This window comes from Bubalus bubalis, chromosome 14 (assembly GCF_019923935.1).
Source record: "Bubalus bubalis isolate 160015118507 breed Murrah chromosome 14, NDDB_SH_1, whole genome shotgun sequence".
NCBI classification, from domain to species: domain Eukaryota; kingdom Metazoa; phylum Chordata; class Mammalia; order Artiodactyla; family Bovidae; genus Bubalus; species Bubalus bubalis.
Window position 1 is genome coordinate 73,999,016 of NC_059170.1, and position 15,106 is coordinate 74,014,121.

Below are 15,106 nucleotides of genomic sequence, written 5' to 3' on the forward strand. Positions count from 1 at the left end.
TGTTGTGATCTACATAGTCAATGGCTTTGGCATAGTCAATAAAGCAGGAGTAGACGTTTTTCTGGAACTTTCTTGCTCTTTCAATGATCCAACAGATGTTGGCAATATGATCTCCGGTTCCTCTGCCTTTTCTAAATCTGGCTTGAACATCTGGAAGTTCACGGTTCACGTACTGTTGAAGCCTGGCTTGGAGAATTTTGAGCATTACTTTACTAGTGTGTGAGATTGTGTGGTAGTTTGAGCATTCTTTGGCATTGCCTTTCTTTGGGATTGGAATGAAAACAGATGTTTTCCAGTCCTGTGGCCACTGCTGAGTTTTCCAAGTTTGCTGGCATATTGAGTGCAGCACTTTCACAGCATCATCTTTTAGGATTTGAAATAGCTTAGCTGGAATTCCATCACATCCACTAGCTTTGTTTGTAGCGATGCTTCTTAAGGCCCACTTGAGCTCACATTCCAGGATGTCTCGCTCTAGGTGAGTGATCACACCATCGTGATTATCTGGGTCAGGAAGATCTTTGTTGTATAATTCTTCTGTGTATTCTTGCCACTTCTTCTTAATATCTTCTTCTGTTAGGTCCACACCATTTATGTCCTTTATTGTGCCCATCTTTGCATGAAATGTTCTCTTGGTATGTCTAATTTTCTTGAGGAGATCTCTAGTCTTTCCCATTCTATTGTTTTCTATTCTATCTCCCATTCTATTGTTTTCCTCTATTTCTTTGCATTGATTCTGAAATTAAAGTAGTGACAAAAGGGGAAAGACATGAGGTTCTCAGTTTTGCAATGCAGAAATGCTCATCCGTGCTCCTTCCTGAGCCATGCCAGGATTTGGTGTGCTGCTGGAGGAGGAGGTCTGTATGAGCTCCAAGCCCTGTTCGCAGGCCTGCTGTGTGGTAATGATGACTTTCGGGACTCCCGTCCATCTGCCTTTCTCTGCAGCCACTCAGACATACCACATTCCATCCACTTTCTTGACCCCATGGGGCATGCTTAATGTTTGCCCCTCTACATTCAGTCTGGTTGAATTCTACCCACTGTCCTTTGCCCTAATCCCTCCTGGCAGAGGAAATAAAAGAACATAAAGGATCCCACAGTTTATACATATATTTTTTATACAGCGAACTCAATCATCCATACTAATGGGCAGGGGCCATTAGAACAGATAATCCAAAATCCATTCACTTTCCTTTAGAAATGGATCACATGATTGTTTCTTGTGAGGCCTGGTAATTAAGTTTGGCTCAAGCTAATGCTTTAATTAATTTGCATTAAAATTGGTCTGGGAACATCAGTCTAGGGTCAAACATTTCTAGAGGAGGATAAACCTAAATTCACTTGGTAGGTAAATAGACTGTTTTTAAACAATAGCAACAACAATATAGCTTTGCTATTTATAGATTATTAGATGCTCAGATCTTCCTAAGAACGAAGAATTTGTTTCTCTGATGTGTCTCTTAAAGATAATAGAAATTATGTCCTTTTGTTAAGCTTGAAACTTGATTGCTGCTATTGGTCAAAATTTTACTTTCACTATGTCTAAAAATACCCCAGATTAAGATGAAATTTAAACCTAGGTTAAAGTGAATTTGATTATGTCTAAGTTATTCTTAGTTTTCTATTAGTCCTCTATTTCTTAGTTTCTAGGGCCAATAAAATTTTCTTTCCTAATGTAAATTATTGCTACAATTATTTCTTGTAGTTACAAAAGAAAAGCAGTTTTCACATAGAAACACTTAATACAGGTATTGGGAATTACCAGTAATTTTACAACTAAGGGATTGCCATTGTTAATACTGTAAACTGCTATAATTCGCTTGCATATGTGTGTGTATGTACCTACATATGTATGTGTATATATATATGTGTGTATATGTATATATACACATACATATATATGTGTGTATATATATATGTATACATACATATGTAGGTACATACACACATGTATATATATGTATACATACATATGTATCTGTATAAGTGTGTGTCTTTGTGTATGTCCAAATATAAAAACTGTATCTACACACATACATACACAAATATACAAAATACATAAATGTATCCTGGCATTCCAATTAATCTCCATTTTGATTCTTTTTTAGTTTACATTTCATAGGCAGCTTACACTGTCATTATACTTTCTTCAGAGATTTTATAAGATGCATTATATTCTATGTTATGGACAAATTTTGGTATGCCCCCTTTTGTTTTTTGTTTTCACCATCAAACACAGCACTGCAACGAGCATTGTTGTGAATACCTCTCTCTATACTTTTGGTGGCTGTTACTTTAAGATAAATTCCTAATGCATAACTCTTGGATCAAAGGGTAAACAGTTTACCTTTTATTAGATTTTGTCAAAATTGCTGATGAGGAGGTTATGCCCTTTAATCTCCCGCCAGTGGTGTGTGAGCATGTTTGGCTGCCTTCCTCATGCTACTTCTGTGCACTTTCAACCCTATTTAAATGCCTGATACTCAGAAGAAGACGCCGAAATCATGTTTTATTTGCATCTTAAAGTAATGAAGAGGTAGTTCATGTCTTCATATTTACAATGAGTGCATTTTCTCTTTTGTGAATTACAATTGAGTCCTTTGCCCATTTTCTTCTTGAGTTGTTTACATTATTATTATTATTGATTTATGAAGTTTTTATTTTTGGAGTAAGAAAGTTGATTCGTTGTCATTGAGGCTGAGAATACATTTCCTAGTAGCTTTTCTGTAGAATTTGATTACACACTTTATCATGTCAAAATTTATATATTCAGCTTTAGCCACTAACTTTCCTCTTTTATGACACATGTGGACTTATGTACACATGCAGTGCATGTACACATCTATGTGCACACATTTTATAATGCAATCATGTGTCTGTATACATGCACATTTCAAAAGGCAGTCCTTATTTCAAAACTAAAAAAATTTATATATATATAAACTTTGTGTGTATATATATATATATATACACACACACATACACCCTTTGGTTCTTTTAGCTAGTAGTTTTATAGTTTCACTTTTACATTTCACCTTGCTCCTTTTGGAATTTAAGTTGGCATAAGGGATGAGATTGGGATACAGTTTATTTTTTCAAATGGCCAACTAGTTGTCTTAATGCCATTTATTGAGTCATCTGTCTTTGAAGTGTCAGCCTAAATATGTACTGAAATCCCGATCTCCTGGGGTCTATTTCCAAACTCTTTATTCTGTTTCATTGATCAGCCTGTCCATCCCTCCAATAGGACCACATAGTTAATCGCATTTTTTAAAGATATCATGTCATTTTTAGGCTATTTATTCTGTCATTGACTGATAATATCATATCTGTGAATTCCGCATTGCATTTCCAATTGGATTTTATTTGCAGTGTATCGTCTTATATCATCTGACACATAAAAACCCATCATTCTTATATTTCATCAGGGCTTTAAGTTTTTATTGATATAAAATGACCAACTCTTTCTCACTTGAGATTTTTGGCTAGAATTCTAACTGGAGAGATTCTAAAGTAGTTTTCCATGTTTTCTTTTGATGTTTATTTCCCAAACATTCTTTTTTTTTAACTTTGGATTTTTAAAGCCTTACTATTTTATTGAAATTAATTCAATCTGAGTGGTTTTTACACTCAGTAACCTAAATTATGCTTACTGTCATAACTATTTGCCTGTGTCATCCTCTTTCATATATTGTTTTTTGGTTAAAACGTTACTTATTATTTTTATTTGCATTACTAAATATACTCTCATGCTTGGTATGATCTTCAGGGGAAATTAGAAAGCAAGATTTATTCCTTTAACTCTTGTGACTTAATTCTATTTGTAACTATCATAAAATGTTTCAAAGCTCTTGTAGTTATTCTTAAACCTGACATTGTCAGAACCCAGAGCACAGCAGGATTTTTCATTGTTTACTATCTTTATCAAAGTCAGCACTGTAGACAACCCTCACTGCTCCACACTGGAATGTTTGGTGTACAAACTTTGGCACTGAAATTTCCTTTCTTTACTCTTTTCCTTATTTCCTCCCTTTCTTTCTTCCTCTTTTAACTCTTCTATCAACATGCAACACACAATCAGGAAAGTACACAAACAATATACAGATCCCAATTAAGTAATCAAAAGCAGATAGAGAAACTACATATTCTTAGGATAATCCTCCAGCCCTCAGCCCAGCTCCCAGCCCAATCAGTATCTCATCCCCAGTCACCCAAGTTTAATAAACACCCTGCCTGTCATAGTTATTTTCCCTGCTTTTCAAAGTTGATATAGATGAACTTGTACAACATGTATGCTTTTGTACCAACATATATGCTTTTGTACCATCTTTACTTAAGGTTTGTAAGATACAACATTTGTAAGATTCATTCACGTTTTTGCCTGGAATTCTAGTTTGTAATTTCTTTTTCCTTTCTTTTTTTTAAAGATATTTTTGATGTGGACCATTTTTAAAGTCTTTTTTGAATTTGGTACAGTATTGCTTCTGCTTGTTCTTATGTTTTGATTTTTTGGCCATAATGCATGTAGAATGTAGCTCCCTGACCAGGGATCAAACCCACTCCCCCCACATTGGAAGGAAAAGCCTTAACCAGTGGACTGCCAAGGAAGCTCCGTATAGTTAGTAGTTTTTGTACTTCATTCTTATATTTGTTTCTCTGTATGTAACTTGTCTCTCTCATCTGACTGCTTTGGAGATTTTCTTCCTTATCACTGCTGTTGACTGAGTTGATTATGATGTACTTAAGTATAATTTTGTGTTTCTTGTGCTTTGGGGTCATTGAATTTCTTCCACATGTGAGTTCATTGTTTTCATGAAGTTTCTGAAAAATTTCAGCAACTATTACTTCAAATATTTTTTTCTGTCTCCCCTTCCCATACCTGCCTACAGAGATTCCAATTCATGATGATTATATTTGGAATCACTCGAAGTTGTTCCATGGCTCCCTGAGGCTCTTTTCATTTCCTTTGGTCACTCATTTTCTCTGTGTATGGATCTGGATAGTTTCTATAGCTACAACTTCAAATTCACTGATCTTTTCTTCTGCCCTATCTCACCTGCCATTATTCCCATCAGGTATAATTTTCATCTCAGATACTCTGTTTTTCATCCCTAGAAATTCAATCGTGTCTTTCTATATTTTCCATGTTTCTAATGAAAATGGAATTCCTTCTTTTAGCTTGTTGAGGACGTGGAACACAATTAATGCTTTTTAATGTGCTCTTTCCTATTAATGGGACTTCCCTGGTGGCTCAGACGATAAAGAATCTGCCTACAATGCGGGTGACCCGGGTTCAATCCATGGGTCAGGAAGATCTCCTGGAGAAGGAAATGGCAATCCACTCCAGTATTCTTGCCTGGAAAATCCCATAGACGAGGAGCCTGGTAGGCTACAGTCCATGGGGTGGCAAAGAGTGAGACATGACTGAGTGACTTCACTTTCACTTCCTATTATTACCCCATCTGTGCCACTTCTGGATTGATTACTATTAATTGTTATCTCTTCCCCTTCAGGTCATACTTTCCTGCATCTTGTCAAGCAGGCCAATTAATAACCCTACAATGGTCTGAGTGTTCAAGTAAAAGGAAGAGTCATACATCTCTCACTTTAAATCAGAATCTAGAAATGATTAAGCTTAGTGAGGAAGGCATATCAAAAGCTAAGACAGGCTAAAAGCTAGGTGTCTCGCACTGAGCAGTTAGCTAAGTTGTGAAGGCAAAAGAAAAGTTCTCGAAGGAAATTCAAAGTGTTTCTCCAGTAAACACAGGAATGATTAAAAAAAAAAAAGTAGATTATTGCCAATATGGAGAAAGTCTGGGTGGTCTGGATAGAAGATCAAACCAGCCACAACATTCTCTTAAGTCAGAGCCTAACCCAGCGCAATGCTCTGATTGTCTTCCGTTCCGTGAGGGCTGAGAGAGGTGAGGAAACTGCAGAAGAAAGGTTTGAAAGTAGCAGAGACTGGTTTATGAGGTTTAAGGAAAGAATCCACCTCCATAACATAAAAGAACAAGGTGAAGCAGCAAGTGCTGATGTAGAAGCTGCATCAAGTTGACCAGAAGATCTAGCTAAGATGTTTATGAAGGTGGCTACAGTAAACAATAGCTTTTCAGTGTAGACAAAACAGCCTTCTATTGGAAGAAGATGCCATTTAGGACTCTCATAGCTAGAGAGGAGAAGTCAGGGCCTGGCTTCAAGGCTTCAAAGGACAACCTGACTCTCTTGTTTGGGGCTAATGCAGATGGTGAAGCCAATGCTCATTTGTCATTCTGAAAATCCCAGGATGCTTAAAAATTAGGCTTAATCTACTCTGCCTGTGCTCTATATATGGAAAAACAAAGCCTAGATGACAGAGTGTATCTGTTCATAACAAGCTTTACTGAAAATTTCAGACCCACTGTTGAGACCTACTGCTCAGAAAAAAGATTCCTTTCAAAATATTACTGCTCGTTGACAATGCATTTGGTCACCCAAGTGCACTGATGGAGATGTACAGTGAGATTAATATTGTTTTCACACCTGCTAACACAATATCCCTTCTGCAACCCATGGATCAAGGAATAACTTCAGCTTTCAAGTCCTATTATTTAAGAAATATATCGCTTAAGGCTACAGTTGCCATAGATAGTGATCTCTCTGATGGATCTGGGCAAGATAAATTGAAAACCTGGGAAGGATTTGCCATTTGAAAAGCCATTAGGAAACATTCATGATTCATGGGAAGTGGTCAAAATATCAACATTAACAGGAATTTGGAAGAAGTTGATTCCAACACTCATGGATGACTTAGAGGGTTTGAAGATTTCAGGGGAGGAAGGAACTGTAGATGTGGTAGAAACAGCAAGAGAACTAGAATTACAAGTGGAGCCTGAAGATGTGACCGAATTGCTGCAACTCCAGGATAAAACCTTAGCAGATGAGCAGTTCTTATGGATGAGCAAAGACAGTAACTTCTTGAGATGGAATCAAATTCTGGTGAAGATGCTATAAAGATAGTTGACATGACAGCAAAGGGTTTAGAATATTACACAAACTTACTTGAGAAAGCAACGACAGGGTTTGTGAGTATTGAGTCCAATTTTGAAAGAAGTTCTACTGTGGGTAAAATGGTATTAAACAGCACTGCATGCTACAGTGAAATTGTCCATAGAAGGAAGAGTCAATGATGTGGAAAAATTCATTGTTGTCTTATTTTAAGAAATTACCACAGCTGCTCCAGCCTTCAGCAACCACCACTCTGATCAGTCAGCAGCCTCGGCATCAAGGCTCACATCAAGGTGAGACCCTCCACCAGCACAAAGGTCATGATTCATCAAAGACTCAGATGGTAGCTAGCAGTTTTTAGCAATAAAGTATTTTTTAGTTAAGGTATATGTACTGCTCTCTTTTTAGACCTGGCGTTATTGCACAATTAATAGATAACAGTAGAGTGTAAACCCAACTTTCACATGCATTGGGAAGCCAAAAAATTCATGTGACTGGCTTTATTGTCATATTCCCTTCTTGTGGTGGTCTGGAACACAACCCACAATATCTCAAGAGGTATGCCTGTAGAAACATCCTTGAAAAAACTGGCCAAAACAAAGGCATTCAAGCTCTCTGCTCATAAAACATGCAGAAACACAAGAAGTGCAAGGAGATTTGTCTTCCAATACTTCTTTTCATGCCCGGTAATTTTGTTGATTACTCTGTTGGATGTGAAGTATGTTTCTAGTTTTACAGATGTTCTTGAGTTTCATTTGAGGATAAGTTAAGTTATTTACAAACAGTTTGATCCTTTCAAGTCTTGTTTTGAAGCTGGCTTGCACAGGACAAGAGCAGTATTTGGTGTATTGCTAGTTTTGCTCCACTACTGAGGCAAGCCCCTTCTGAGGCCCCCATGCATTCTTAGGTTTTCCAGTCTGGCTAGTGGGAACAGGCACCCTTCTCACCCCTGTGGAAGCCCCAAATATCAGGACCTCAAGTCCTTTCGTGTGGTTTCCCAAGTCTCTTGCACATGTGCAGATCAATACTCCTCTGAAGACTTGAAGGATTCCCTCTGTAGGTCTCTGTGCTCCCCGGATGGCACTAGTGGTAAAGAACCCACCTGCCAGTGCAGGTGACATAAGAGATGCTGGTTCAGGAAGATCCGTTGGAGGAAGGCATAGACGGAGGAGCCTGGTGGACTACAGTCCATAGGGTCACACAGGGTCAGACATGACTGAAGCGACTTAGCACACATACACTCTATAGGTCTCAAGAGGGTTCCCTGTGTGGAGCTCTCCCTTCTTCAGGACTCCACCTGGGAAATGCTAGATGCTTGGCTTTCCATCACTCTCAGCTCTTTCCTCAACTCAGAAGTCTGCTGGCCTGCAAATTCTCTCCAGTCAGTGGGACAACCACAGGGCTTACCTCATTTTTAACTTTCAGGCATCACTGAGATTTACCAAATTTTAATATGAATTGGTGCTCCTATTTTCCATTACAATGGAAAAATATTAGCATACTTTAATTTATCTCATCCTAATAAATGCCATTATTGCGATGCATTTTGACTCTAAGTCTATCTTAACTTCCACAATACACTATTCTTATTATAATCATCATTGATTTGTATCATCACTGTTCATTTAGACTTATCCAATAACTACCATTTGCCTTGCTTATAAGTCCTTCTGTCATCTTATAATTCCTTTTGCCATCAATATCCTCCTACCTGAAGAACACCAGAATTTTCTGGTGATGCACATTTCCTTCTTGCTCAGAAATGTTAATTAATCTTTATTCTTTTTTTTTTTTTAATAGTTATTTGGCTGTGCCAGGTCTTAGTTGCTGGCATGTGAGGTCTTTCTTTGTGGCGTGTGTGATCTAGTCCCCTGGCCAGGGATCGAACCCAGGCTCCCTGCATTGGGAGCATGGAGTTTTAACCATAGGACCACCAGGGAAGTCCAAACCTTTATCCCTGAAACATACATTTTTCTCTGGGCTTAGAGTTCTTGGGTGGCAGTGACTCTTTTGTATTGTCTTTTTATTTCCATCGTGTCATCTGAAAAGTCAGCTATCAGTCCAGTTGTTTGATGACTGCTTTCAGATGTTCTGTTTATCTCTGGCTTTCAGCAATTTTGCTATGATGGTTTGGGAATTATTCTGCTTGGAGTTCAAAGGACATTTGGAACATGTGACTTGATATCCCTTCTCATTGTAGGAAATTTCTCACCAAAATTTCTTCAGATATTTTTTCTGTCCAATTCCCTCTCTCCTTTCTGTCCAGGATTCCAATTATATGCGCAATAGACTTTGTCTTTGTATCCTGCACATCTTTCCCCTTTCTTTAGTTTGCCATTCTTTCTCTCCTGTCTTTTAGTTCAGATATATTCTTCTGACCTAACTTCTAGTTCACAAATTCTGGAATACTGGAGTGGGTTGCCATTTCCTTCTCCAAGGGATCTTCTTGACCCAGGAATCAAGCCCGGGTCTCATGCACTGCAGGTAGATTCTTTATGAACTGAGCTACGAGGGAAACCCTCATTTGCATCTAATAAGTCATAAACCTATTCACTGAATTCTTCATTTTAGAGTGGCATCTTTTACTTCTAGACTTTTTCTTTTTCTCTTTTGAATTTTCAGCTCTCAGTTAAAATTTTCAATCTTGTCTTGTCAGTGGAGGAACTGGTTTGCATGGTCTTTGTGTTTTATAACACTAACATTTTCAGCCCAAGTGGGTTTCCTGCTCTTGACTGTTTGTTTTACATGTTACCTTGTTTCTTTATTTTTTTCTGGCTATTTTCAGGCATTTACAATGCTCTTCTTTCTTTCATCTAGTAAATAATTTACATTTGCTTTTCTCAGGTACCTAGAGGGACTGGTAATCTGGGTTGATCTCAATTTAATCTGGGGATTGAGGTGATTTAAAGCTGAGCAGCAATCTCTCAGAAGGCTGATCTATATCTGTTTCATCTTTCCTGCAGAGATATACATCTTTGGGGTTTCAACCCCAAATATCACATTACCAGGGCCCTTTTGAGCAGTGGGACTTAAGATGCCTTTTGCAGAATCAGCCAATTCCCTAAGGTAAAAATAGTTACAAATTCTATCTCTCTATGTTCATATATATGTGTATATATATATGTGTGTGTGTGTGTGTGTGTGTGTGTGTGTGTGTAGTCCAGGTTGTCCAGTCAGAGTAATGGTCTATATTATTTAGTCTCTCACTGCTGAAAGAAAAACTGTCTCCTTCTTTTTCTTTCTCATTAAAAAAAATATAATTTTCAAAGGTAAAAGCAATCATTTAAGTAAGCTCTTTTGATACTAATTTTGAAACAATTATTCCAACATTTTCATACATGTAAATGAGTCTCTTATCACATAGTCCTTTCCAACTGTGCCTTTCTCAGTCTTGAATGTTTCAGGCCTTCACAGGCCTTTTGTTAGTTTCTTCAGAAAGGATACTTTGGGTAGCATGTTTTCTTAATCTTTCTATTCCTGAGAAAATATTAGTCTTGACTTCATGCATGAGTAATAACTTCACTAAATATAGATGCAGTGTCCATTAGAGCTCTGGAAATGTTACTCCATTTTTTTTAAAATTTTTTTTATTTTTGAGAATTTAGAGTTGTGGAAGAAGTCTAAGGCTAATTTGATTTTGGTGATTTTAGTTATAAACTGATTTTGAATTTCCAAGATGCTTTAAATGCCTTCCTTTGTTATTGATCTTCAGAAATTCCATGAGGATTTGTAGGTTTCTGTTCTCATATGAGTTTTCATTACCTTTGCCTATAAATATAACATGTACTCTTGTGCTTTGGGCGGAAGAATTGGTTTGCATTAGGAAAATATTTTTTTCTTTTTTTTTTTTAAAGATGGATTCATTTCTGTTTGTTCTATTATCTTTTCTTGGCATTCCAAGGAGATGCAAATTTAATTTCTTGGCTCTACTGTCTCCCTGTTTCACATTTATTCTCACTGGTATCATATTTTCTTTTCAGCAGTTGCAAATCCAATGCCTATAGACCTCAATCAGGTAACAAAAATAAATGAAGCCAGCCTGGTACAAAATTAGTGAGTAGCAAGGACTGTGGAGAGCAAACACCCCTTCTAAATGTGGCAGCTACCAATCAGGAGGAGAAGGGGATGACAGAGGATGAGATGGTTGGATAGCATCACTGACTCGATGGACATGAGTTTGAAGAAGCTATGAAAGTTGTTGATGGGCAGGGAAGCCTGGAGTGCTGCAGTCCATGGGGTTGCAAAGAGTTGAACATGACTGAGCAACTGAACTGACTGACTGACCAATCACCTGATATCTAGCACTAATAAAATAAGTTGACACTTGAGCAACACAAGTTTGAACTGTGCAGTCCACATACAGGTAACTTTTTTTTCAACAAATATGTACTATGCTATGATGCTATGCTAAGTCACTTAAGTCGTGTCTGACTCTGTGCAACCCCATAGATGTCAGCCCACCAGGCTCCCCCGTCCCTGGGATTATTCAGGCAAGAACACTGGAGTGGGTTGCCATTTCCTTCTATAATGCATGAAAGTGAAAAGGGAAAGTGTAGTCGCTCAGTCATGTCTGACTCTTAGCGACCCCATGGACTGCAGCCTATCAGGCTCCTCCGCCCATGGGATTTTCCAGGCAAGAGTACTGGAGTGGGGTGCCATTGCCTTCTCCGATATGTACTATAGTACAACACAATCTGTGGTTGGTTGAATCATTGGATATGGAACTACAGATACAGACAGCTGACTATAAAGTTGTTCACCAATTTTTGACTGTGTGGAGGGTAGGCATCCCTAAATCTCAGAGTTGTTCAAGATTCCAGAGAAACTAAAATGTGGATTTTATAAAATGTAATATTCCTTAGCAGAAAACAAATAAGTCCCACAACTTACCACTGGGATGCTCTTGGTCACACACAGGATGATCTGTTGCTTCACTGTCTTTTGTTATATTGTCATCCTCTGCAGAATCTGACATAACAAACAAATAAAATCTTTAGTCAGTTTTTTTAACCAGGAAATACAGCAGCCTCCAGAACTCAAAGAACAGATATGTGTTTGGGGAACACAATTTATTATTTAAAAAATAATATCATTAAAATGCTTAAATATCTTCATCAATAAATAAGCTTTTCTTAAAGTACTACATATGATGTCTTCACAAAGTTTACAAAGTAAAAATTGTAAGGATTCAGCTGGAACATCTTTTTTTACAACAAAGAAGAAAATATAAGCAGGCTTTATGCATCAGTGAAAGTCTTAGGAGAATTATACAGAATGATATGAAAGGAAGCAAAATAGAGAAGATTAAAGGAATATAATTTTAATGTCCTTAATGCTTCCATTATTGTTGTTGTGCATATATGGGAGCCTTGAGTGCTTGAAAAGGCCAGATGTAGAGCTTTGAAATCCAGTGGTAATCAAAATCACCTTCCACAGAAACTATATCAGTAGGACAATGGCAAAAAGGGAGCACAGACCTTCTGTTCTGTGCAACTTCACCCTGTCCCTTGTGTAGAATATTTAAATGTGGGATCAGTATAAGTTCACTTTTTTTCCTAAAATCATATGATGTACTTTACAGGAAATAATGTGGCTAAAAGGATTCCAGTGACTTATGGACTCTTGCAAAGCTAGAAATGGTCCCCTGTTGGATATTTGAGACTTATCTGGAGGCTTTTCAAAAATCACCAGTAAGAGCATGTGAGTAGATTGGTAGAATGACAGAAAATAAATCTTTCATTCATTCCACAAATATTTATTAAGTGCCAACTCTACGTCAGACATGGTTCTTGATACTGGGGAGTCAACAGTGAACAAAACAACAAATCTCTGCCCTCAAAGAGGTTACAGTCTAGTGTATATTTTTCTCGTGGTTCAGTTCAGTTCAGTTCAATTGCTCAGTCGTGTCTGATTCTTTGCGACCCCATGGGCTGCAGCACGCCAGGCCTCCCTGTCTATCACCAACTCCAAGAGTTTACTCAAACTCATGTCCATTGAGTTGGTGATGCCATCCAGCCATCTCATTCTCTGTCGTCCCCTTCTTCTCCTGCCTTTAATCTTTCCCAGCAACTGGGTCTTTTCAAATGAGTCCACTCTTCGTATCAGGTGGCCAAAGTATTGGCGTTTCAGCTTCAGCATCAGTCCTTTCAGTGAACATTCAGGACTGATTTCCTTTAGGATGGACTGGTTGGATCTCCTTGCAGTACAAGGAACTCTCAAGAGTCTTCTCCAACACCACAGTTCAAAAGCATCAATTCTTCGGTGCTCAGCTTTCTTAATTGTCCAACTCTCACATCCATACATGACCACTGGAATAACCATAGCCTTGACTAGACCAACCTTTGTTGGCAAAGTAATGTCTCTGCTTTTGAATATGCTGTCTAGGTTGGTCATAACTTTTCTTCCAAGGAATATACGTCTTTTTAATTTTTGGCTGCAGTCACCATCTGCAGTGATTTTGGAGGTTAAATGCGATCCAAAGATACCAAAAAGCCATGAGCTAATCTTGTATGCGTGTGGCCGTGGAGAGAGCAGGGGATGGCAGGCCAGCGCGTCTGTTCCTGACAAATGGTTTCTCTCCTGAGTTCATGCTCCTCAGTTGGGTTTTAACCCCTAACAGAATGAATCAGTTGGAATCTAAAATAAATCATTCTTGTTTCTCTTATCCACTTTTTTGTCCCCCCTACCCCCAAATGAGGAAACAGCTTCAAACAAACAATATGATTTGGAATATGATGAGAAAGTTTTTTTCTCCAACTTGCCACTAGCAACATTTGATGGACAAGTGAGAAACCTGGGTAGTTAACATGATTCAGATTTAATAACCAGTGAAGCAAGTACACACCCAAAGTGTATGGTTTTAATTAAATGCAAATAATTCCCCCGAGGCAAATGTTTAATTATCTGCACAGCTTCTTATTTCTTTCTCAGACTGACAATAAATTTCAAAGTCCAAATTTGGAAGCAAAACTTTAGCACAGACACATTTCCCAAACTGTTATCTCACTCAAGTCAAACTGTTTTAAACCAGCTCCCATTAAAATATGCCTTTTTAATTTTGAACCTAACACGTGAATTAAAAAATATGATTTGAATACTTTTTCCACATGAACACTGAAAATGAACAGTTTTAAAAAGGTACTATATGGACCAGGCTAAATTTAATTTTGAAAGGGTGTTAGTTTTACTAGCTTATAGAAAATGGTATCATTTGATATGTACTCTGTTACAACACTCATTTCTTTCAAAATTATCCAAGATTCTGTATGCAGTTAAAATTTATTCATTTATACTTAAGAATAATTCACTAAACTTTATAATTTACATGAACATTATGTTTCATGAACCAAATATGACCTAAGAAATGGTCTTTTGAAAAGTGATTTACAGTGAGTTTCTAAGTTAACGGTGCTATGAGTCACATAAAATGGTGAAAGTATTTAAAAAATTAATTACTAGACTATGCCGATTTTGTCACCAAAATCTGTGTCTTTGGCAAGTTAAATGATCCTTAAATTTTAGTTTCCTTGAGGAGTTGCTACAGCATTGCTAAGGCACTTTCTGATCTTATGTGCTCTAATGTATACCGTGTATTTCATTGAATCCAAGACATCATCAATTGTTATTTGCTCTATTATTTTGTGTAGAATTTAAAAAATGAGACGAAATGAACTATAACACACTCTAAATTTTAAAGATATGCCCTAATTTTGGAAATAAAATATACAAAGAACTATGCATCCTAGAAATACAATGTTTGAACATATTCTGTGTGAAATACATGTTTTTATGTGATGACAAAGATTTCACATCACATGACCCATCACCAAAGCCACAAGTTCATCTTGTCTTGTAGGTGAGTCTTTTTTTCCAGAAATGCTTTCACGTATGTGCATCATTTTATTTACAGTAATAAAGGAAGATAGAAAGTATAAGCTCATACAGCAGGTGGCTATGGAAGATTGTTTCCACCACAGTTTTTCTATTCAAAGAGCTATCTGAATTTCCAGTCTCATGAATTCCTTAAGACTATATTTGATCCTGAATGTTTTAAACCATGGCTCCTATTACATTACACATAGTCAAAGGTTTGAAATGACAGTGGAGCTTTTCTGCTTTGGAGGTG

General features: G+C 37.4%; 1 protein-coding gene across 3 annotated transcripts in view; it reads right to left on the reverse strand.

Annotated features, from left to right (window-relative positions):
- MACROD2 (mono-ADP ribosylhydrolase 2) overlaps positions 1-15,106 on the reverse strand; it is a 2,318,987-nt gene that overhangs the window by 98,194 nt on the left and 2,205,687 nt on the right. For all 3 annotated transcript variants that reach the window (XM_044928284.2, XM_025264700.3, XM_025264701.3), the window contains exon 14: positions 11,872-11,949. In XM_044928284.2, the coding sequence (XP_044784219.2) occupies positions 11,872-11,949 (78 nt within the window). The remainder of the gene's footprint in view (positions 1-11,871; positions 11,950-15,106) is intronic.